The sequence below is a fragment of the Mytilus edulis genome, chromosome 11 (genome assembly GCF_963676685.1).
Source record: "Mytilus edulis chromosome 11, xbMytEdul2.2, whole genome shotgun sequence".
In the NCBI taxonomy this organism is placed as follows: Eukaryota; Metazoa; Mollusca; class Bivalvia; order Mytilida; family Mytilidae; genus Mytilus; species Mytilus edulis.
This window is the reverse complement of record NC_092354.1, coordinates 56,542,770-56,568,318: the sequence shown is the minus strand read 5'-3', so window position 1 is coordinate 56,568,318 and position 25,549 is coordinate 56,542,770. Positions and strand designations below refer to the sequence as shown.

The 25,549-nt window shown below is 33.4% G+C and overlaps 1 protein-coding gene across 1 annotated transcript in view; it reads left to right on the top strand.

The window, feature by feature from the left end:
- Window positions 1-24,024, top strand: part of LOC139495859 (cytoplasmic polyadenylation element-binding protein-like) — a gene marked incomplete in the record, with an annotated part of 24,909 nt that extends 885 nt beyond the window's left edge. The window contains 9 exon segments of the mRNA XM_071284264.1: window positions 1,549-1,720; window positions 4,018-4,315; window positions 5,819-5,932; window positions 6,736-6,798; window positions 7,524-7,648; window positions 9,870-9,890; window positions 12,665-12,958; window positions 13,770-13,972; window positions 20,813-24,024. Of these exon segments, the coding sequence (XP_071140365.1) occupies window positions 1,549-1,720; window positions 4,018-4,315; window positions 5,819-5,932; window positions 6,736-6,798; window positions 7,524-7,648; window positions 9,870-9,890; window positions 12,665-12,958; window positions 13,770-13,972; window positions 20,813-20,831 (1,309 nt within the window).
- Between the last annotated feature and the right edge of the window lie 1,525 nt (window positions 24,025-25,549).

Here is a 25,549-nt window from a genome sequence, read left to right as displayed (position 1 = left end):
CTTTTTTATTTAATTTTTCTATAAACTATAAGACAAAGTTCATTTATAGAAAAATATAGAGAAATCCTATATAAATGATTTAGACCCGCGAACCCCCTTAATACAATGTAAAACAGATATATCATGTTAAGGAGGGGTATTTGTGAAAAATACCAGTCAAGAGAATGTTAAATTTCGCGAGTTTACATTACATAAATGGCTTCTCATGTTCATTAAATAACTTCTTGTTTACATTTCAGTGATTATGGGACGTCCTCGCCTAATGTCTTGTTTACATTTCAGTGATTATGGGACGTCCTCTCCTAATGTCTTGTTTACATTTCAGTGATTATGGGACATCCTCTCCTAATGTCTTGTTTTAAATTTCAGTGATTATGGGACATCCTCTCCTAATATCTTGTTTAAAATTTCAGTGATTATGGGACATCCTCTCCTAATGTCTTGTTTTAAATTTCAGTGATTATGGGACATCCTCTCCTAATGTCTTGTTTTAAATTTCAGTGATTATGGGACATCCTCTCCTAATGTCTTGTTTTAAATTTCAGTTATTATGGGACATCCTCTCCTAATGTCTTGTTTTAAATTTCAGTGATTATGGGACGTCCTCTCCTAATGTCTTGTTTTACATTTCAGTGATTATGGGATGTCCTCTCCTAATGTCTTGTTTTACATTTCAGTGATTATGGGATGTCCTCACCTAATGTCTTGTTTTACATTTCAGTGATTATGGGACGTCCTCACCTAATGTCTTGTTTACATTTCAGTGATTATGGGAAGTCCTCACCTAATGTCTTGATTTACATTTCAGTGATTATGGGACGTCCTCTCCTAATGTCTTGTTTTACATTTCAGTGATTATGGGACGTCCTCTCCTAATGTCTTGTTTAAATTTCAGTGATTATGGGACGTCCTCTCCTAATGTCTTGTTTACATTTCAGTGATTATGGGGCGTCCTCGCCTAATGTCTTGTTTAAATTTCAGTGATTATGGGACATCCTCTCCTAATGTCTTGTTTTAAATTTCAGTGATTATGGGACGTCCTCTCCTAATGTCTTGTTTTAAATTTCAGTTATTATGGGACGTCCTCACCTAATGTCTTGTTTAAATTTCAGTGATTATGGGACGTCCTCTCCTAATGTCTTGTTTTACATTTCAGTGATTATGGGATGTCCTCTCCTAATGTCTTGTTTTACATTTCAGTGATTATGGGATGTCCTCACCTAATGTCTTGTTTTACATTTCAGTGATTATGGGACGTCCTCACCTAATGTCTTGTTTACATTTCAGTGATTATGGGAAGTCCTCACCTAATGTCTTGATTTACATTTCAGTGATTATGGGACGTCCTCTCCTAATGTCTTGTTTTACATTTCAGTGATTATGGGACGTCCTCTCCTAATGTCTTGTTTAAATTTCAGTGATTATGGGACGTCCTCTCCTAATGTCTTGTTTACATTTCAGTGATTATGGGGCGTCCTCGCCTAATGTCTTGTTTAAATTTCAGTGATTATGGGACGTCCTCTCCTAATGTCTTGTTTTACATTTCAGTGATTATGGGACGTCCTCCCCCAACAGTACAATGAATGATACCCTGTCTCCTGTAGAGAAGATACTGTATTCTAATTTGATATCGGGAAGTCGTAGAAGTACATCACCAGCTGACTCCGACACTAGTGGAATTAGCAGTGAAGGTTCAGAAGCAGCACTTATTGATATGATGGTAAGAACACTCCCAAGTGCCATCTAAGAATTAGTCAGTGGTGAAAACTTGACAAAACAAAAGCTGCTAAAGTTTATGTTGATTTAAGGTCAGAATTTGTAATGTTGCACGAATATAACTTTATGCTGAGTTCACACGCAATTTGAATTCTATTCACATTAACTAATTCAAATTTGTTTATATCGCATTCGAAACGTTTTACATTCTAACATCAATTCTAATTCTAAGTGCAATGCGCATCAAATTCACTTTACTGTCTTTGATGTTAACTTTTAATTCGCATGAACAAAAACTCGTTTTTAATTGAAGCCAATTCGAATCAATTTGAACTAATTAAAGAAGAGTGTGTGAACGAGATTAGGGAATTCGATTCGAATTTAATTCGAAATTAAATGTATGTGTAAACAAGGCGTTAGTTTCCTTTTCCTGTTTTATTTAAAGAGATAATTTTTTGAAATGTTTACTAGAAATTAACAATTAAAGGGAGATAACTCCAGAACTTGTTATCCATCTAACATGTCTGAGGAAAGTTATCTAGATTTTTCTCGATTATCAGAAACGCAGCAACAAAAGACACCATTTCTAACTCGGGTTAAGGGTAACTTCAAAATAGGATGGTTATGCAGGTAGGTATTTTCCTGCCATGTTTTTAAATTAAACTGGCACATTTTGAGAGTTGTTTTAAACTGTATTTTCAACACCACATGCAGCCACTCTTAAGAATTCTTTAAGCAGGAAGTGTTATATAAAGATATCAGCTAAAATTGTTGAAAACACAAATATAATTCTTTTATACACTGTATATGAAAACTAGGCTGAGCAAGTTTGTTATTGTAAATTTCTTCCGTTAAAAAAAGAAATATTTAAAGGAAACAAAATAAAAAATTTTACAGAATGGATATGAATTCCATAAGCAAAAATACACCCAGACAGTGTTTTATTCATTAGGGCCCCACCAAAGGCGGGAAGCCTTATAGTGATCAGTCTGTCCGTCCGTCCGTCCGTAACACTTTGTAATAACTTTGTGTCCGCTCCATATCTAGAGAACCATTATGATTTCATACTTTATACTTTACATGTTTATTACCACCACCAGAGGGCGTGTCATGATGTATGTACAACTGCCTAGGGCAAAGTTCAAGGTCAAAAACTTTGGTTTCAGTTGACAACCCTGTGTCCTGTGGTGAAGATCGTGTCCGCTCTATATCTTGAGAACCGTTATGATTTCAAAGTTTATACTTGACATGTATATGAACCAACACCAGAGGGTGTGTCATAATTTATGAATGACTGCCTAGGGCAAAGTGTAAGGTCAAAAACTTTGGTTTCAGTTGACAACCTCATGTCCTATGGTAAAGATTGTGTCCGCTCTATATCTTGAGAACCGTTATCATTTTAAAGTTTATACGTGAAATGTATATAAACCAATATCAGAGGGTATGTCATAATTTATGTACAACTTCCTAGGTCAAAGGTCAAGGTCAAAAACTGGTTTCAGTTGACAACCCCATGTCCTATGGTAAAGATCGTGTCCGCTCTACATCTTGAGAACCGTTATCATTTCAAAGTTTATACTTGACATGTATATAAACCAACACCAAAGGGTGTGTCATAATTTATGTGCAACTTCCTAGATCAAAGGTCAAGGTCAAAAACTTTGGTTTCAGTTGACAACCCCGTGTCCTATGGTAAAGATCGTGTCCGCTCTATATCTTGAGAACCATTATCATTTCAAAGTATATACTTGACATGTTTATAAACCAACACCAAAGGGTGTGTCATAATTTATTTACAACTTCCTAGGTCAAAGGTCAAGGTCAAAAACATTGATTTCAGTTGACAAACCCATGTCCTATGGTAAAGATACAATTTTTTAATGCACATTATTCACAGCGGGGCTCACAGAGATGGCTCCCATCTCAATGATATCTAGTTCATTTCAAAATTTAGTCATTGTCTCTGTGGTCTGGTAGTTTGCTGTTTCAGAATTTAAGGGACTTTGGGCAATTTCATTGCTCTTTGCTTAAAAGAAAATAACATTGTAGCATTTGTTGACTTTCCAGTGTTAAGAACATTGATAAAGTATTGGTGTATACATTTGATGGTATTAACCCAGAATGCATCAGATTCAGAATCCGTGAACTGGTAGGGAGTCCAGGAGTGTGCTAGATAGATCTCTTCCCAATACAGTTTTTAGTCCAGTAAGAAGGATTATTTCTGACACGTTTTAAACATGCCTTTAAAATTTGATACTGGATGTTAATCTGTCGTCATTCTATCAATCATTTCATTTTTAGCACTCATTAAATATGGGAAACAGAACTAAACAACAACAGCAGCAGCAGCAACAACAGCAAATCCAACCCCAGCAAACGCACGCAGATGTGGCGGCACAATTATTTCAGGCCCAGCAGCAACAACAGGCATTGTCAACCCAACAACAGTTACAAGCCTTACAACAACAAAGGGAGGGAACTGGAGCCAGTCAGATGGTACAAACATCAAGAGGTTACTCCGTTATTAATCCTTTCTTAATGGCAAATGTGGATCCATATGCTATTGATAGAGCAGCAAGGTTACATAGGAATGCAGCAGGTCAGTGATTAAATAGCAGGGTCCTATTGGAAAGGGGGTGGTGGTCTTTATTCCTTTATTTTTAAGGTTGGTTTTTTATACGCCCGTCGTCTTTTAGACGGGACGTATTATGGTATACCATTGTCTGTCTGTCCGTCCGTCGTCCACACTTCGGACAATAACTCAAAAACGCTTTCACCAATTTCCATGAAACTTTAGTGAATTGTTTATATCTATTGACGTAAGCTCCCTTTCGTTTTTTTTTAATTTAAGATTTTAAGTTTTGGATTTATGGGGCTTTATTCATAAAAAAGGGGGATTTTCAACACTTCGGACAATAATTCAAAAAGGCTTTCACCAATGTCCATGAAATTTGGTGAATTGTTTATATCTATTGATGTAAGCTCCCTTTCAATTTTTATAAATTTCAGATTTTAAGTTTTGGATTTATGGAGCTTTATTCATAAAGAAAGGGGGATTTTCAACACTTTGGACAATAACTAAAAAAGGCTTTCACCAATATCCATGAAACTTTGGTGAATTGTTTATATCTATTGATGTAAGCTCCCTTTCAATTTTTATAAATTTTAAGTTTTGGATTTATGGGGCTTTATTCATAAAAAAAGGGGGATTTTCAACACTTCGGAGAATAACTCAAAAAGGCTTTCACCAATGTCCATGAAACTTTGGTGAATTGTTTATATCTATTGATGTAAGCTCCCTATTAATTTTTTATAAATTTCAGATTTATATTTCCGTGTTATTAATTTTTATGCTTAAAAAAGGGGGGATTTTCCAATTTTGGGACAATAACTAACACTTTCACAAAATTTTATATAACTTTAATAAATTGATTATATCTATTGACATAAGCTCCCTTTCCATTTTTATAAATTTTAGATTTTACGTTTTCTTAAGTAATGAATTTTTATACTTAAAAAAGGGGGATTTTATGAAACTTTGGTGAATATATTATGTAACATCCCTTTTGATTTGTATATATATTTCTAGTTGATCATATAAATTCATTTAAAGCATAAAAGACAAGTTAAAAGAGCAACGGGCGTATCATGCGCTAAAGCGCAGCCCTTTATTTCATCATCTTTCGTCCTTGATTTTTTGCCCTTCTCCATTTTTGGTTTTCTGTGAACATCAAGACCCCCTGATAAACCTCAATATCTGAAGAAGTTGATAAAAATTCAATACCATAATTCCAGGAACAATGGTATAGTATCAAACTTTAACTTTTTAATCACTGGGTTAAATATTTTTATGACAATTTAGAGAAGAAAAAAAAAGACTTGTTTTATCCAACAGATTCTTAGAATTCTATTTCATTAGATGTTTTACCATGTTTAGCAACTTTATAATTTTTCAGTTTGAAGGTTCAGTACTTTTATGTTTTATTCATATATTTCAGAATAATAAATATCAAGAGAGGAAATTGATATTTGACATGTTTGTCCATATTTGTCAATGTTTGTAATTTACTATAGTAACACTGTCGATATATTTCACTTTCAGCAATGTGTGAAGCCAGTTGTACGTGGAGTGGACAGCTACCTCCAAGAAATCACAAGAACCCAACCTACTCTTGTAAAGTTTTCCTAGGTGGAGTACCCTGGGACATCACAGAATGTATGTATACATATTATTTAATATGGGGTATAGAAGTGGTTTTGGATATCCCCCCCACCCAAATAACTGAAAAACAAAAAAAAACAAAAACAGACATCATGTATGTACATGAATATAGAGGATGAAAAGGATGGATTGATTGGTTGATTGAAGGCCTCGAAGTTGCATACAATTGCTAACATCCACTTCATTTGAACTTTGTGATGGATAGTTGTCTTGTTGGCAATCTGCTTATTTTTAAATTATTATACCCCCGCTTTAAAAAAGGGCAAGTTCCCTTGGTTTGTCAAATTTTGAATTGCAACAGTTTATATTTGTGGATGAAGATGTTAAACTTGGGTGAGAAAGCAGCCCACTCTCATAAGTCCATATGTAAAAAAAAGTACGGGTTATTCTTCAATAAGACAGCAAACCAAAACAAAACAAATCAATGTTAGTAATTTCACTGTGAAATGTCATCTGTAAATATAAAAACATCTATGGATTCATTTATTTTTCATGCCAGTTTTTCTGAATATAGGAACCATTGCATTTTCATGAATATTTGATTTCATGGTTTTGAAAAATCTGCATACAAGTATATATAAAATCAGTACTTCAATGAATATTGAAATTCCTGTGTTACTCTAGGTCCACATAATTCTATCTTTAACAATTTGTCAGGTCATACAAGGTAGATTTTATAATTAGATATATCTCATAAACACATCTATTATTTGCAGTAGTTCAAATCTTCAGAATTTTTACGAAGATGTAAAACAAAGGCATTTTATTTGTTACTTATGACTTTACATTATTTACAGCTGGTCTACAGACATCCTTTGGAAAATTTGGAGCTTTTAAGATTGAATGGCCAGGAAAAGATGGTAATATAATATTGATAGGGAATTTTAAAATAATTATTCAGGAAATTACTAAGGATAACATTTAAATTTGACATGCATGAATATTTCTTCTTCGTATAGGATATGTTTAATTAGCACTGTTATTTGCAACCTAAATTTTCAAATTTTGTAAAAATTTAGTTAATCTAGATGCAAGTTTTATTTTTTCAGGTTTATTTTGTTAACATTATCAACAGCAGTAGGTCCATATCATAAAGAATACTACTATTGACTGTTTAAAAGTTTGTTTGCAAATGCAAAATAAAATGGAAAATGGAAAAAAGTATCATTTATGTGCAGTATATGAGACCAAGTGTCCTTGTGTTGTACTCCATTGAATGTATATGTGTATGCCCCTTCTATGATAATATAGATTCAGGTTAAAGTTGTTCAAGGTAGTTTTTGATGAAGTTGAAGTTCAATCAACTTGAAAATGAGTACACATGTTCCCTATCATATGATCTTTCTAATTTTAATGCTAATTTAGTTTTTTACCCAAATTTCATGGTCCACTGAACATAGAAAATGTTAGTGTGAGTGGTGCATCTGTTCATCTCTGTTTTGATAACACTTTTCTGAATTTAAATGTTCTACATTTAAGTTCATAAGGTGACTGTTGGCAAGGCATACGTTCTTGTCTTGTATGTCATGATTTGGTGGGAGGATGATATGAGATGTTTTTTAAATGACTAATATTTTTTTTACAGGTTATGTATATTTATTATTTGAGTCAGAGAAAGGTGTAAGAGGATTATTACAAGATTGTACTCATGACTTTAGTAGCGGAGACTATTATTACAAGATATCAAGTCGGAGGATGAGAGCTAAAGAGGTAATGTTGGGGGTTTTCATACGTAAAAATAAATCATATTGCACTTTGTCTTTAGATTAATGCATTGTTCCTGAACTAGTCGTGCTCCCTTTTTGACCTAGCTCTGTTTTAAATAACTGGATGGAAATTATATTTAGAAATTTTAAGATATAAAGATGGTCACAGTCTGAGATTCTGCTTCAATAACTTTGTCAAATCTCCAGGGAATGTTACAGACTCTGGACTAAAGCTTCCTCAAGATTATGAAACAGCATCTGAAATATTATGAACTTATATTTTTTATTAATGTTTCATATTTTGCTAATACATATCTGAATATTTGGCAGTCAGCATCATATTACTTTTACCCTGTCAGCAGCAAAGGCAGGGACAAGAAAGGGTCCAATGGATCCTTTCTGAACCATTTGTAAATTAATAAATCACACCTGGTTGAAAAAAAATCTAAATTAGGACACTAGGATACATTTTCCATTCTTTTAAAGGGAGATAACTTATCCTCACTTACAAAGTCAGCATGGACATTTGAACATATTACACAATAGCATATACAGATCATCAAACTATATATAAATCACCAATGCTTGTCACATACTTAACTACACCTGCCTAATATTGCATGTTCCATTAGATTTCATACATTCTTTAAACACATAAAATTTCATTCATTCACTATAGGTTGCACTTGTGTAAAACCAGCAATGCAATTTTCCATAGGAACTGCCTAAATTGCATATGCAGTCACTCTCCATTCAGGAAGTTTTGAGGAGAATGTTATATTTCCCTGGAAAGGAGACATGCACTACTTTTTTTTGCACTAATAAAAACATATAGCTGGTCGGCATATTTTCAAGTTTTACTGCCCTCCATTTATAAACATTGCAGGTTTGCACTGAATTTTTACACTAAATTTGACTCAACACCTTTGCAGTCCTCCTGAAAAATAAGTTAAATAAATAGACATTTTTATTTATATCCATTTAATTCTCCAATCAAGTCTTAATTAAAAAAAAATTACTTTGCATCCATGGCAACTACTATGTAAACAGTAGCAGTATTTAATGCGTATTCAATTTCTCCCCAAAAGAGGCGTGACTTGCAAATCACACGTGATTTACAAAGTGCATTCACTATAAAGATAAATTATATTATTTTGACAGGACATAATTGAATTAATAATCATTTGATTATATTTTCTGTAGCATGTTTTTAGTATTTTTAAAAAGCTTTGCATTCCTTTAATTCTTGTTGTTCATTTGATTGGCAGAGTTTTATTTTTAATATGTTAAAAAAAAAAGTTTGAAAATGTTACTATTCAAGTGCTCTTGTATCAAATCATGCAAAACAAATCATGATACAGAGTTAGCATGATTTTGAAATTTAGATATAATCTGATTTTACACATATGATTTTTTTTATTTTCTAATATCCTGATTTTACAGATTTCATAGTTGATTTAAGTATTAAATCCCAATGCATGGACTTTTTTTCAATCAATGTGTTGTATATGGAAAACTAGAAGGAAAAAAAAAGAATATCCCTCTATGTTCATAATTATAAATTACCTGTTAACAAAAAAGGTTTTTCTACCTAGTAAGTAAGTAAGTAAGTAAATTTTATTTAGAGTCGGCATATATATACATAATAACAAGCAAAACATGAGCTCTGGTGAGCTCTTTTACCGACTATCACATAAAAATTAATGCAGCATCATGCAAATACTACCAAATACAAATGAAATAAAAATGAACCATGCAAAATAGGACCATAGGAATGGATTACCTTAGTTGTATTTGGCAAAACCATTAGGAATTTTCGGTCCTCAATGCTCTTCAACTTCGTACTTTATTTGGCCTTTATAACTTTTTTTGATTTGAGCGTCACTGATGAGTCTTTTGTAGACGAAACGCGCATCTGGTGTAAATATGACATTTAATCCTGGTATCTATGATGAGTTGATCCTTAAAATTTATATTAAAAAATAAATAATTTTTGAAATTCATTGTTTCACAGCGAATTCTTTTTAAGGTAATACTTAGTTGTAGTTTAGAAATGAAATTCAGAAAAAAATGTATTTCTAAATTGCATGAATTAGTTAGAATTAAAAAAAAATATATGCTTTCCGAAGAATTCATGATAAAGATATAACATCAAGTATGTATTTATATTTGTGTGAAAGAACGGTGTGGTATTGCATGATTTTTATTTAGTTTTTGAATTTTAGACATCTTTGAAATGGAAAACGGTAAGAATAGTCCCTTGTAGAGTAGAATTTGTTGTATAAAAAAGTAAAAAGTGTGCTGTTAGGTTAGATATGGCTTACTTACTGTGACTTGACTGTAAGTGTTGCTCTCTACCTATTGCAGCTAATTCATTCAAAATTCTGATTCAATTGGAATTTGTGGAACTGGTCAGAAATTTTAACTAACTGCTTTAGAAAACTAATTAAGTCATCAGTGCCAGGTGCTAAACGAGAAATAGGTGGAGAGCAACACTTCCAGTTATGTAAACGCTGAGCGTAATTCATTGAAATTAGTATGCATTTTCAATAGCCGGTAAGCACTAAGTTCCAATTAGATTTAAAAAAAATTATTTCCCAGTTATTTACAGATTGGAGGCTGGAGCAGGGTTCACACTCACAACCTCAGTGTTGACGGCTAATGATAGAATATGTTAACTTCTTTAACCACTTGGACACCGAATCCTACAGACAACAGGGAAAGCTTCCTATAATTAATAAGAAAATTTAGAATATTGTTGGCTTAAACATTTTGAATGGGCTTTGTTATTTTCGCTTGTTTCCTGAAAATGTAAAAATGTAAAATGCATGAATAGCTTATAAAAAGAAACAATAATAGTCTATAGGGCTATCGGATGGTTCAGTGCATGAATTTAACCCCTGTGCTAAAAAAAGCAAATGCATTAACATTCAAATTTACAGCAAGTTGAACTCCATATTTCATGTGGTATCTTGAATAGCACTTGCAAGTTACACCAGAATTCATTAAGAAACATATTCATACAGAGTGATGGTTAGACAAGATCTTGTTAAGTTAAATTCAACCCTAATTTTGAATTTGTATAGGAACATTTAAGTATCCCAAATTGTAGGTTGGAAAAAATCTGACAGCACACTTGATAAATGCTGAATAGTCGGGCTATCCAGATGGTTTTTCCCAAAATAATGTTGAGTTATCTCCCTTTTGCCATCTGGAAATCCTGATATCAAATAATTGTGGTGGAATCTGTAGTATAGTTTTTATTTATCAGTTTATCTTGTATTATATATAGATTAGTACTTTTTAGCTTTATATAGAGTAGTTAGTAGTAGTAGTAGTACCTTGTTTTAGTTAATTTTACTGCATGATATATCTTTTCATAGTTATAGTTTTATATTTCTTTTGTTATATGGGATTTTTAAGAACTTGTAGAGTTCTCAAAATGTGACGGTTAGGACCGACACAAATTTGTCATTTTACTTTTGAAATAGTGAGGACCAGCAATTTTTTATTAAGAACCATCAGAAAAAACCGGTTTTGAGAACTCTTGCCTTTAATTTCAATTTGATTGAAATATTGATCAGGCCTCAATTGCAAAATATTTTGGTTTTCCCAACCCTACCTAAAGGTAGAGACAGTGAGTACTGGGTAGGTAGGTATGCATTTTCTTTTTTTTTTTGTCAAAGGGAAATTGAAATGTCAGATGCATATTTGATTTTTAACCGGATTTTTGTGACAAAAATGTCGGTTATTGACTTGGGGATGTACGGCGGGCGGGCAGGCGGCAATCAAATGTTGTCCGTGCATTAACTCATGAACCGTTCAACCAAAGCTTTTAAAATTTTAATATGTTATTACTGACAACTAAATGAAGGTCAAGATGAATAATGGCGATTTTGACTTTTACCGTTCAGGAGTTATGGTTCTTGAAAGATTGAAAAATGGAGTTTCCAGTCGTGTCCGTGCATTTACGCATGAACTGTTTTACCGAAGCTTCCTAAATTTTAATATGTTGTTACTGATGACAAAATGGAGGTCAAGTTCAATAATGACGATTTTGACTTTTACGGTTCAGGAGTTATGGTTCTTGAAAGATTGAAAAATGGAGTTTCCAGTCGTGTCCGTGCATTTACGCATGAACTGTTCTACCAAAGCTTCCCAAATTTTAATATATTGTTACTGATGACAAAATGGAGGTCAAATTTGATATTGACGATTTTCACTTTCAGCATTCATCAGTTATGGTTCTTGTGATATTGCCAGGACACAAATAAATGTTAATAAATCCGGTTTGCTGTCGTTGTGACAGCCTCTTGTTAAAAAATCTCGTCAGGACAATACAAAATTTTGAGAAGTTGCTATTTTCTGGGTAGGTGGGGTTGTGGCAAACAAATTAAATGTATTCCTTTTAATGGCCTCAAGAGTCTACCCTTGTTTCAAGAATCTGACAGCACTTGATTCTGCTTTCTATTCTAGTGAATATTACATCAGCCAATGAAATTTCAGCTATCAAATTTTTGAAGTTGTGAATCAGGATAAAACCAGAGTATTATGAAAGTTCATTTGAAACAGAAAGTAGATTATCTCTTGCATTGTCAGATTCTATTTAGAGTTATTGCGCTTTATAGTCAATTTTCACAATTTTTCATAAATTTATGCAAATTTATACAAAAATCTTTTCCTCTGAAACTTTTAGGCCAAAGTCATTGTAGATAGAGATAATAGTAAATAGTAAGAATTTTCAGTATAGTAAGATTTAAAAACGAGTCATTATCACCATTAACAGAATTTTGTCATGAATTCCATTCTTGTCCTTTGTTAAATATGCACATAGACCAAGGTGAGCGACACAGGCTCTCGAAAGCCTCTATTTATTATATATATACAAAACTCAATATTTAAATTCATGGGTCAGCTACACCCATAGAACTCAAAAAATTTGGTTCCCCACCAAATAAATTTAATAAACTAATTGCCAAGATCATAAGACATTGAATTAATACTGTATATGTTTTTACAGGTCCAAGTGATTCCTTGGGTTCTTAGTGATAGCAATTACGTCCGCCAACCATCCCAGCGTCTTGACTCTAACAAGACCGTATTTGTTGGAGCACTACATGGAATGATGAATGCAGAGGCACTAGGATGTATCATGAATGATCTCTTTGGCAATGTAGTGTATGGTGGCATCGACACTGATAAACATAAGTATCCAATCGGTAGTGGACGTGTAACATTTAACAGTAAAAAGAGTTATATGAAAGCTGTTCAAGCTGCCTTTGTAGAAATCAAAACTCCAAAGTTCACAAAAAAGGTAAATATAAAATTCCAAAAGAATACTGTAAACCAACTTATTTTCGCGACTTTCGCGAGTAGATAAATAACGCGAATATAAATCGTCGCGAATATGTTACACTTGGATCTTTCCTTACTGAACTACATCATATAAATTAGAAATTCGCGAAATTAAGTAGCCGCGAAGTGGACTTTAAATGGCAATACACGAAATAAAGTATCCGCGAAAATAAGTTGGTTTACAGTATCTCTTGGACTTTGTATAATTTGACTTTGTATAATTCAAGAGGACCCTGTACTTTCCAGGTAGGGCATTAAAACTAAAAAAATCTACTTAGAGGGTAAATATAAACTTAAGAATAAATCAGACACTTAACGTGGACCCTGTTTTAGGGTTAGAGATTGTTTTAGATACTGTTTAATATGCATAGTATGGAGAACAGACTGACGTGCTATGCTCTATATTGTGGTCTTGTATGCAAATATTTTTGAATTATTCCCTGAATAAAAATCTGATGTAATGGTATGATTGCCAATGAGTTTAGACCAGGTTGATTTGAGCAATTAAAGGTCTCTGTACTACCTTGAAGAACAAAAAAAAGACTTTTTCACGATTCCAAATAGCTGGCTATAAAAGGCTTTAAAATGGAAACCAAAACAATTCAAACCAGTAGATTATCGTCCTAATTTATAGCAATACAAGTTACGAAAACAAATGTGACCGACTTGAACCAAGGACAACTGCTGAACTACTTATGTTAACAAAATCCGTTATTTTTATATGATATTTTATCAAGTAAGAAATTAGTTTTATACATTATGAATTTCAGATTCAAATTGACCCATACTTAGAAGACTCTATGTGTAGCTCATGTGGAATACAACAAGGACCGTACTTTTGTCGTGAAATGGTTTGCTTTAAGTATTTCTGTAGGACCTGTTGGTATTGGCAGCATGCTTTAGATAGTCTCCGTCACCACAAGCCAGTCACCAGGAATACAAAGACATCAAATATCATTGCTGCTGCATCTATGTAAGTTATAGTCCTAATATGGGGGGTTTCTATTCTCTGTGGGCCTATGTTATAACTTTGGATAGTCTCCATCACCACAAGCCAGTCACCAGGAATACAAAGACCAGGGTTCGTACGGGGCATGGAATCCTGGAAAAGTCATGGATTTTTATTTAGGGGTGGAAAGGCCTTTAAAAGTCATGGAAAGCTATATTTTAGTGACAAGTCCTTGAATAGTCATGGAAAAGGATTATTTGCACTAATCTTTATTGCATGTCATCAAACATCTCAAATTAAATGATCCCCGTAGTTTTTGTCGAAACTGGTTTTTTTTCGAATGCTAGAAACAAGGCCCCAGTTGTGGTAAGTGTAAAATGAGAATTTAAAATTCGTTTCTTCAAAATTGTTTATAAAAATATGCAACCGCATCTGGTTCCCTTTATAGTGCAATTTGCTTTAACAGTATTGAAATAAGAAACCAGCTATCGGAATATTCGAAAACGAAGTTATTGCTACCAAACAGCCGTTGAAAAACACTTTTAATGTTAATGTATATTTTTGAGTGTAATTTCACATTGCGATAAGACGTGTCACGGTACTTGTCTATCCCAAATTCATGTATTTGGTTTTGATGTTATATTTGTTATTATCGTGGGATATTGTCTGATGCTTGGTCCGTTTCTGTGTGTGTTACATTTTAGTGTTGTGTCGTTGTTCTCCTCTTATATTTAATGCGTTTCCCTCGGTTTTAGTTTGTTACCCCGATTTTGTTTTTTGTCCATGGATTTATGAGTTTTGAACAGCGGTATACTTCTGTTGCCTTTATGTATATACGTATGGATAGAGGAGTTGAAATGATAAGAGTCCTACTTATAGTAAAGAGCAATTTTTCATACAAAAGCTGTGAGGATATCGTCTCGGTATTTAAGAATATGTTTCTGGATAATAGACAGATGTCACTTCTGAAATGGTAATGATGCCTCTAAGTAGGAATGTGATAGTTTTTTGTCTACAATGTATTATCTGTTTGATGAAAGTCCAACCAGTCAAGAGGATTATGCCAACTAACCTTTTCTAATACTTTGTTTATTAAAATATTTCAAAATTTGTATATATTCTTTTATACTGTAAAAAGAGGCAGAACATATCCAAAGGGGACATTTAAAGAGTGTGTAGGTCATACTCCTTCATAGAATCTTTGATAACAAGTAGGTCTACATCATTGTTAGCAAACTTAACTCAGTATTGTCATTCATAAATATGTTGGTATTTCTCATTGTGTTTCAGTGCAATTGTGTCATTATTGGATGTTAAAAAGATTGTTTATTTAGTTGCATGGAAAGGACAGAAAAGCATGTTTATAGCATTAGGGATGAGTTTTTGGTCTATAGTTTTGGGGTATGGAAATTTCATAAAACATCCTTGAAAAGTCATGGAAAAGTCATGGAAAAATGGAACTAAAAAGGTGTATGAACCCTGAAAGACATCAAATATCATTGCTGCTGCATCTATGTAAGTTATAGTCCTAATATGTGGGGGGTTTCTATTTTCTGTGGGCCTATGTTATAACTTTGGATAGTCTCCGTCACCACAAGCCAGTCACCAGGAATACAAAGACATCAAATATCATTGCTGCTGCATCTATGTAAGTTAAGTCTTAAACATGTGGGGGGTTTCTATTCTCCATGGGCCTATGTTATAACTTTGGATGGTCTCCGTCACCACAAGCCAGTCACCAGGAATACAAAGACATCAAATATCATTGCTGCTGCATCTATGTAAGTTAAAGTCCTAATATGTGGGGGTTTCTATTCTCTGTGGGCCTATGTTATAACTTTGGATGGTCTCCGTCACCACAAGCCAGTCACCAGGAATACAAAGACATCAAATATCATTGCTGCTGCATCTATGTAAGTTAAAGTCCTAATATGTGGGGGTTTCTATTCTCTGTGGGCCTATGTTATAACTTTAGATAGTCTCCGTCACCACAAGCCAGTCACCAGGAATACAAAGACATCAAATATCATTGCTGCTGCATCTATGTAAGTTATAGTCCTAATATGGGGGGTTTCTATTCTCTGTGGGCCTATGTTATAACTTTGGATAGTCTCCATCACCACAAGCCAGTCACCAGGAATACAAAGACATCAAATATCATTGCTGCTGCATCTATGTAAGTTATAGTCCTAATATGTTGGGGTTTCTATTCTCTGTGGGCCTATGTTATAACTATGGATAGTCTCCGTCACCACAAGCCAGTCACCAGGAATACAAAGACATCAAATATCATTGCAGCTGCATCTATGTAAGTTATAGTCCTAATATGGGGGGTTTCTATTCTCTGTGGGCCTATGTTATAACTATGGATAGTCTCCGTCACCACAAGCCAGTCACCAGGAATACAAAGACATCAAATATCATTGCTGCTGCATCTATGTAAGTTATAGTCCTAATATGGGGGGTTTCTATTCTCTGTGGGCCTATGTTATAACTTTGGATAGTCTCCATCACCACAAGCCAGTCACCAGGAATACAAAGACATCAAATATCATTGCTGCTGCATCTATGTAAGTTATAGTCCTAATATGTTGGGGTTTCTATTCTCTGTGGGCCTATGTTATAACTATGGATAGTCTCCGTCACCACAAGCCAGTCACCAGGAATACAAAGACATCAAATATCATTGCAGCTGCATCTATGTAAGTTATAGTCCTAATATGGGGGGTTTCTATTCTCTGTGGGCCTATGTTATAACTATGGATAGTCTCCGTCACCACAAGCCAGTCACCAGGAATACAAAGACATCAAATATCATTGCTGCTGCATCTATGTAAGTTATAGTCCTAATATGGGGGGTTTCTATTCTCTGTGGGCCTATGTTATAACTTTGGATAGTCTCCATCACCACAAGCCAGTCACCAGGAATACAAAGACATCAAATATCATTGCTGCTGCATCTATGTAAGTTATAGTCCTAATATGGGGGGTTTCTATTCTCTGAGGGCCTATGTTACAACTTTGGATAGTCTCCATCACCACAAGCCAGTCACCAGGAATACAAAGACATCAAATATCATTGCTGCTGCATCTATGTAAGTTATAGTCCTAATATGTGAGGGTTTCTATTCTCCGTGGGCCTATGTTATAACTTTGGATAGTCTCCATCACCACAAGCCAGTCACCAGGAATACAAAGACCACAAATATCATTGATACTGCATCTATGTAAGTTATAGTCCTAATATGGGGGGTTTCTATTCTCTGTGGGCCTATGTTATAACTTTGGATAGTCTCCATCACCACAAGCCAGTCACCAGGAATACAAAGACCACAAATATCATTGATACTGCATCTATGTAAGTTATAGTCCTAATATGGGGGGTTTCTATTCTCTGTGGGCCTATGTTATAACTTTGGATAGTCTCCATCACCACAAGCCAGTCACCAGGAATACAAAGACCACAAATATCATTGCTGCTGCATCTATGTAAGTTATAGTCCTAATATGGGGGGTTTCTATTCTCTGTGGGCCTATGTTATAACTTTGGATAGTCTCCATCACCACAAGCCAGTCACCAGGAATACAAAGACCACAAATATCATTGCTGCTGCATCTATGTAAGTTATAGTCCTAATATGTGGGGGTTTCTATTCTCAGTGGGCCTATGTTATAACTTTAGATAGTCTCCGTCACCACAAGCCAGTCACCAGGAATACAAAGACATCAAATATCATTGCTGCTGCATCTATGTAAGTTAAGTCTTAAACATGTGGGGGTTTCTATTCTCTGTGGGCCTATGTTATAACTTTAGATAGTCTCCGTCACCACAAGCCAGTCACCAGGAATACAAAGACCACAAATATCATTGCTGAAGCATCTATGTAAGTTATAGTCCTAATATGGGGGGTTTCTATTTTCTGTGGGCCTATGTTATAACTTTGGATAGTCTCCGCCACCACAAGCCAGTCACCAGGAATACAAAGACATCAAATATCATTGCTGCTGCATCTATGTAAGTTATAGTCCTAATATGGGGGGTTTCTATTCTCTGTGGGCCTATGTTATAACTTTGGATAGTCTCCGTCACCACAAGCCAGTCACCAGGAATACAAAGACCACAAATATCATTGCTGCTGCATCTATGTAAGTTAAGTCTTAAACATGTGGGGGTTTCTATTCTCTGTGGGTCTATGTTATAACTTTGGATAGTCTCCGTCACCACAACAAATATCATTGCAGCTGCATCTATGTAAGTTATAGTCCTAATACATGTAATATGGGGGGTTTCTATTCTCCTTGGGCCTATGTTATTACTTTGGATAGTCTCCGTCACCACAAGCCGGTCACCAGGAATACAAAGACCACAAATATCATTGCTGCTGCATGTATGTAAGTTATAGTCCTAATATGTGGGGGTTTCTATTTTCCTTGGGCCTATGTTATAACTTTGGATAGTCTCTGTCACCACAAGCCGTTCACCAGGAATACAAAGACATCAAATATCATTGCTGCAGCATCTATGTAAGTTAAAGTCCTAATATGGGGGGTTTCTATTCTCTGTGGGCCTATGTTATAACTTTGGATAGTCTCCGTCACTACAAGCCGGTCACCAGGAATACAAAGACATCAAATATCATTGCTGCAGCATCTATGTAAGTTAAAGTCCTAATATGTGGGGGTTTCTTTTCTCTGTGGGCCTATGTTATAACTTTGGATGGTCTCCGTCACCACACGCCAGTCACCAGGAATACAAAGACATCAAATATCATTGCTGCTGCATCTATGTAAGTTAAGTCTTAAACATGTGGGGGGTTTCTATTCTCCATGGGCCTATGTTATAACTTTGGATGGTCTCCGTCACCACAAGCCAGTCACAAGGAATACAAAGACCACAAATATCATTGCTGCTGCATCTATGTAAGTTAAAGTCCTAATATGTGGGGGTTTCTATTCTCAGTGGGCCTATGTTATAACTTTGGATGGTCTCCGTCACCACACGCCAGTCACCAGGAATACAAAGACATCAAATATCATTGCTGCTGCATCTATGTAAGTTATAGTCCTAATATGTGGGGGTTTCTATTCTCTGTCGGCCTATGTTATAACTATGGATAGTCTCCGTCACCACAAGCCAGTCACCAGGAATACAAAGACATCAAATATCATTGCTACAGCATCTATGTAAGTTAAGTCTTAAACATGTCGAGCTTTCTATTCTCCCTGTAAAACTGTCATTACTTTATTATAACTTTATTATACCCCTGTCCTGAAAGAATCAATGATTCAATTCCCACATGTGGCACTTGCACTAGACTCCAATTTGTTTGATAAGGATTTTTCAGTTTTCCTACCGAAGGTTGTTGATTCCCTCTTCCACCACAATTAAAAACTGACCGCCACAAAATAGAACAATAGTCAGGGGTGTGGAAATGCTATGCCCGATTCGCCTGACTCGTACATTTGAACAACCGGACAAGTAATTATTTTTGTCTTGGTTGCCCATGGACAAGTAAAAAAATATACAAGACAAAGTTCAAATCCAACAAAAACATAAAATTAATTTCAAAACGTATAAATATGTTTTATTTATGTAAAAGAAACCAATGTTCAGCAAGTAAAAACATCAATGTTCATGACGATAAATATTGCATGATACCATAATAGATCGAAGTATGCGATCCCGAGTCGTGTAACATTGCATTGGCTTTGTCCATTGGCCAGGGATCGTTGATTAGGTTTTATCCATCATTTACCGGAAGTGTCATTTCTTTAAAGTTTGTATCGAGATTCAGATTGATAAATACTTAATAAAAAGATGGGCAAGCAAGACAAAAAGAGTCATGAGTCGAGTAGAAAACCTTAAATGCAAATGGAGGACATAGAGTATTTAAAAAAAAAAAAAAACAGAAGCGAGAATTTCAGACTTAGTGGATATCAGATTGCCCCTGGCTATCTATGGATATTTTGTAAAATAAATTAAGTTTTTGTTTTATTTATAGATGAAAGGTCAACATTATTTTTGTCAAAGTGGAAAATAAAAGGGACGCTTTAATTGCCCATCAAGACAATAAATAATCAAGAAAAAAAAAGTGTGTCAGTTGAGAGAAACACCACAAAATCAATAGTTTATCTATTATTTAGTTTACATTTCTTCAATCACTGTTCTCAAATTTAGTATATGTACCTACTGGCTACAACTTTTATTCAAAAACTGCTGCAAAATTGTCCTTTAATGTCATTTTATTGGTTGGTTTGCTGTTAGGTTTCTGTCCCATTGATGTCAACCCATTTCCTACTTTCCTTATTTTTTACACATATAAACAAATAGATTTCATTTGTTTGTGATGCACAATCATATATTAGCTAACAAGAAATACTTCAATATTTATTGGGATCATCAGGGCAAGTAAATTTTTTTCCGGACAAGTAAAATTTTAGGTTTCACTTACCCGGGGACAAGTGCTCACAAGAAATATTTCCACACCCCTGATAGTGTTGAAAGTGATGGTTAAAATCAATCTATGAAAGAATCTATGTAAGGTAAAGTTCTGATATGTGAGGGTTTCTGTTCTCCCTGTGTGCCTATGTTATTACTTTATTATACCCTGCTCTTAGATAATCTATGTTATGGGTAGTCCTAATATGTTGGGGTTTCTATTCTTCTTGTTTACTTATGTTAATACTTTATTATACTCCTGCCCTGAAAGAATCTGTTTCGAACTCCACATTGGGCAGGGCAGTTGCACTAGACTCCAATCTTAATTGATTAGTTCATCTTTGAAACTTGTAATGTATGTAGAATATCTTTTTATTCATCTTATCCATGTATTTGATTTTGTTTTTATTTTTATTTAATTTCAGAAATGGAATTGATATGTAAAGACATTTTCCTACAGATAGCAAATGAACATGGGAATAACTATGAAGAATTAAGTGCTATATTTGTATTATAAAGTGCTAAAAATGTACAATAGTGCTTTTCAGAAATTTGGATTCATACTCAACAATTGATACAGTTAAAAGAGGTTTTATATGCATTTTATGAAGAAGTAAATAAACTACAGAAAGATAGATTTCAACAACTTAAATTTTTATATAAATAATAAATTGTATAAAAAATTCAAGATATTTTATTGGACCCTTATATGTCTTCTATTTTTTTCTGTTGTCAGATTAAAGAACTTTAAAATATCTTTCTGTAAGAATTATTTTAATTTCAAATTCATAAAAGCATTGAAAATTTTAGCTAAAAGTTTAATGAATGAACATTTAAGTTTTAAAACATCATACCTGCTTTGCCTATTTAATGTCGATCATTAAATTTTTAAGTGAAAGATTAAATTCAAATTTGAATTCATTTAAATTTTATTAATTAATGTAGGAAAATTTAATGTTGAACATTAAATTTTTATTAAATTTTGCAAAGGTCAGAATATATGGCTCTTGTTTTAGTATAGTAACAAAACAAGAGAAAATTTAATGTGGATCATTAAACAAAATTTTTTTATTAAAGAAAGTACTAAAAACGTTTTTAAAGTATGAAATTATAGGGAAATATAGCTGTTAAATTTTTAAAGAAAGAAAAATTTGAGTTTTAGAAATAGCTATTTGTCAGATTTGTCTTCATTTAAAGAGATGTACATATTTTATTGTATGTGTAAGATGCAATTTTAAGAATATGCGAGAAATATTTACCAGATACATAACTTGTTCTCTTGAGAAAAAAACCTAGCAGAGTACCAACAGCTGACATTACAAACTAGTTTATTGATAATTGTGGCATATTTGAGATGATCCATATTTTGTCATTTATGTGTACATATGAAGATTTCTGATTTTTCTACATATGTTTGAACTGTTTATGATGTGAACGTTCAGAATGGGTTAGTAAACAAAAAAATATATAAAAATTTTGAAAAAAGTGCTGTTTTTTTTATTGTTAATGTTGTGTTGTGTTTTGTATTTTATAACAAATTTGGTCTCGGAGCACCAATTTTTCTTTTTTGATATATTTGTATGTATATAAATATATGAATATTTTGATCAGACGACCTGACTTGATTTTTAAAATACCATTTAATGGTGTATGTTTTTTGCTGTTCTTGACGCTCCCTGGAATTCAGAAAAAATGCACATGTAATTTATGTCAAATTTATTCAAATTGAATATTTTATTTAGAATGTGCTGTATATGGACAAGTCTAGATTTTTTAAATACTTTATTTATTTCTGAAAACATTGTGGAAATTTGCAATTGACCATTTAAACTTAATTGGGCCAAATGTTGGCCTTCATAAGAATTATTCTTTTTCTGGACTGTTTGGCATGTTAAGAGCCCTTATAAATGCTCAAAAAGACCACAAGGGGCCTGTTTCATTTTTCAAATATTCTGGTCAATTCACTGTCCAAAAAAAAACTAAGAGTAATAAAATATGCAATTGGTTCTTTGTATCATTGAATTAATTGACTGTCAATTGATGCGGTTAAGAGTTGGAGACTCCAGTTTTTTCAACCAATCAAAACTAGCTATCCTGATAAGGAAAAGAAACTCAACTTGCCATTTTAACCTGAAACATCAATCCTTTTTTTTTTCAATTGGTTCATGATGACGCGACATGTATCATTTTAATAAAATCTAGACTTGTTTCATTTTTAGGGTTTTTGACTAGGTTCTTTAAGCCTTTTATTTCATGTGTTTACCTTTTACTGTGATTATCTGAAAATGTTACTCTAATAGTTTTTTTTTAATTTTCTCTTTTCTGTAATCTAGATTTTATCCTATTTAAATAAAAAGAATTTGCATATGACAAAAAAGTTCACAAAATTAATAAAATTTATTATGATACTAGGCATGATAAATGGAAATATTAGCAATAGATCAAAGTTTGAAAACAAAATATATTTTTGCCTTCTGTTGACTTGAAATTTTCCCAGTCAGTATTTTAACAAACTTTTGTCATATGCAATATTTTATATATTTATTTATCTATGCAGTATTCAAAAGTATTTTTATTTCAAGGAACTGGCTATGCAATGAATGAATACAAAATAACGTTCATATCCTTTTGCAAGTCTAATGAGATTTTAGGCCCGAAGTATGGGGCTCATGAAATTTTGAATGCTGGAACTTTTTAGATTTTCTTTAAATGACATTTTATTCTATTTTGTCTTTCACTGTCATTTGAAATTTGCTATAGTTCTCAAATATTCTTCTTTTAACATAGAATTTTCTTTATATAGTTAAGAACATTTTAAATATAGGAATATAGGTTAAGTTGCATTTTCAAAAATGCAGAGAGAATTTTATAAAAGCTACAAAGAAATTATTGCATTTATTTATAGATTTTATTGCAAAATTTCTGAAATTTAGCTTTAAACATAGATTTATTACATTAATGTTGCTTTCTTTTAATTCAGTAATTTTATTTTTCAATGTAACAAGAAAGGAGTAGAGATCATTTTAAGTTATTTATAAGAATGGGTAGTTTAACATGAAGTTTTACTCTATAGAATGAAAAATTAAATTTTTGTATGTTATGTCTTTAAAAGTTTGTATTACTAAGAGAGATAACTCTGTTTATAAAATTGAGAATTGAATTGAATATGAGATTTTCCTTGATCATGTCGTTCAGAATTTTTGTTCTCTGAAATACCTCATTTATTTTAATGTTACAAGTTACAGAAAAAGAATTTTAATTTTCAAAGTGTTATTATAGTCTGTTTGAATTAAGAACTTGGTGTTAAAATTAAAGATTTCTACTGAATATGTTATCAGTACTTCTTGGATTTAAGTATGAAATGTGACCATTAATTCATATTTAATGTTTGATACTGACTGCCAAATGTGTAATTAGAATCAAATTGTACTCTTGAAATGGAGAATTTTTGTTACCTTATCCAATGCAATGCAGTGTTCGATTAACTAGCAGGGAGCTATGATTTTTTTGTTACTCACTCAGGGAGAAGTCCTGTTTTTGTAATTTTGATATTATTTATTTTTGTTTTGCACTGCACTTATTTTGAGGCCTTTTGTTTAAAATATATTTTTGCAAAAATAAAACATTTTTTGCATAACTTTATGTTGAATGAATGTGAAGTCAAACATGAAAATAAAAATAAGATGTGGTATGATTGCCAATGACACAACAACTCTCCACCGCAGACTAAAGGACACAGAAATGAACAACTATCTGTCCCTGTACTGCCTTCAATAATGAGTAGAAGCCATACCACATAGTATGAAATCTAATACCTGTGATAGTTGTATGAGGGTTTGGATGGGGTTAAATGATTAAAGAATAATGCCCTTAAAAAATGAAGATTAGAGAATAACGGGCCAAAAAAATGAAGATTAGAGAAATGGGTGGTCTAATTTTTTGAAGATTAGAGAAAAAAGGGGTGAAAATTAAATGTTTACAGAATAATAGACCCCCCCCCCCCCCCCCATCCAGACCCTCTTGTATCAGTAGGTATTCACATGATTGCAACACATTTTTAATTAGCATCTGTCCTCCACTATAAAATCACTCTTGATTCCAATTGACCAAACTTGTCTTATTTCGACGTTATACATCCACTCACAAAATGGGTAGTTTATTGCAACTAAACTTAAAAAAAATTGTACACCCACTCAAGAAATAGATGTTCATTGTAATGACCTTGTCCGTATACATGTATATCTTTAGCTTTTCTTACATATTACTAGTGTTCATGACGATTTCGTTTTTTGTGAAGTTTGCGACTTCTGTTGCAGAAAGCTTGACATAGGGATAGTGATCTGGCAGCGGTTTTGGCTTACTTCTCAAAAGCTTTATATTTTAGGAGGTGGAAGACATGGATACTTGATACTTTGTATATGTCTTATGTTACTAAGTTTCACTCTTTCATATGTCCATTGTCCTTGACCTCATTTTCATGGATCAGTGATTACTTGAAAAAGTTAAGATTTTTAGTATTCTTAATTTCTCTTTTTGTCGAGCCTGCAACTTTTGTTGCAGAAAGCTCGACATAGGGATAGTGATCCGGCGGCGGTGGTGTTAGCTCACTTCTTAAAAGCTTTATATTTTAGAAGGTGGAAGACCTGGATGCTTCATAGTTTGTATATAGATGCTTCATGTTACGAAGTTTCCGTCAGTCACATGTCCAATGTCCTTGCCCTCATTTTCATGGTTCAGTGACCACTTGAAAAAAAAGTTCAAATATTTTGTAATGTTGAATTCTCTCTTATTATAAGTAATAGGATAACTATATTTCATATGTGCGTACCTTGCAAGGTCCTCATGTCTGTCGGGACAGTTTTCACTTGACCTCGACCTCATTTCATGGATCAGTGAACAAGGTTAAGTTTTGGTGGTCAAGTCCATATCTCAGATACTATAAGCAATAGGGCTAGTATATTCGGTGTATGGAAGGAATGTAAGGTGTACATGTCCAACTGGCAGGTGTCATCTGACCTTTACCTCATTTTCATGGTTCAGTGGTTATAGTTAAATTTTTGTGCTTTGGTCTGTTTTTCTCATACTATATGCAATAGGTCTTCTATATTTGTTGTATGGAATGATTGTAAGGTGTACATGTCTAACGAGCATAGTCATGTGAC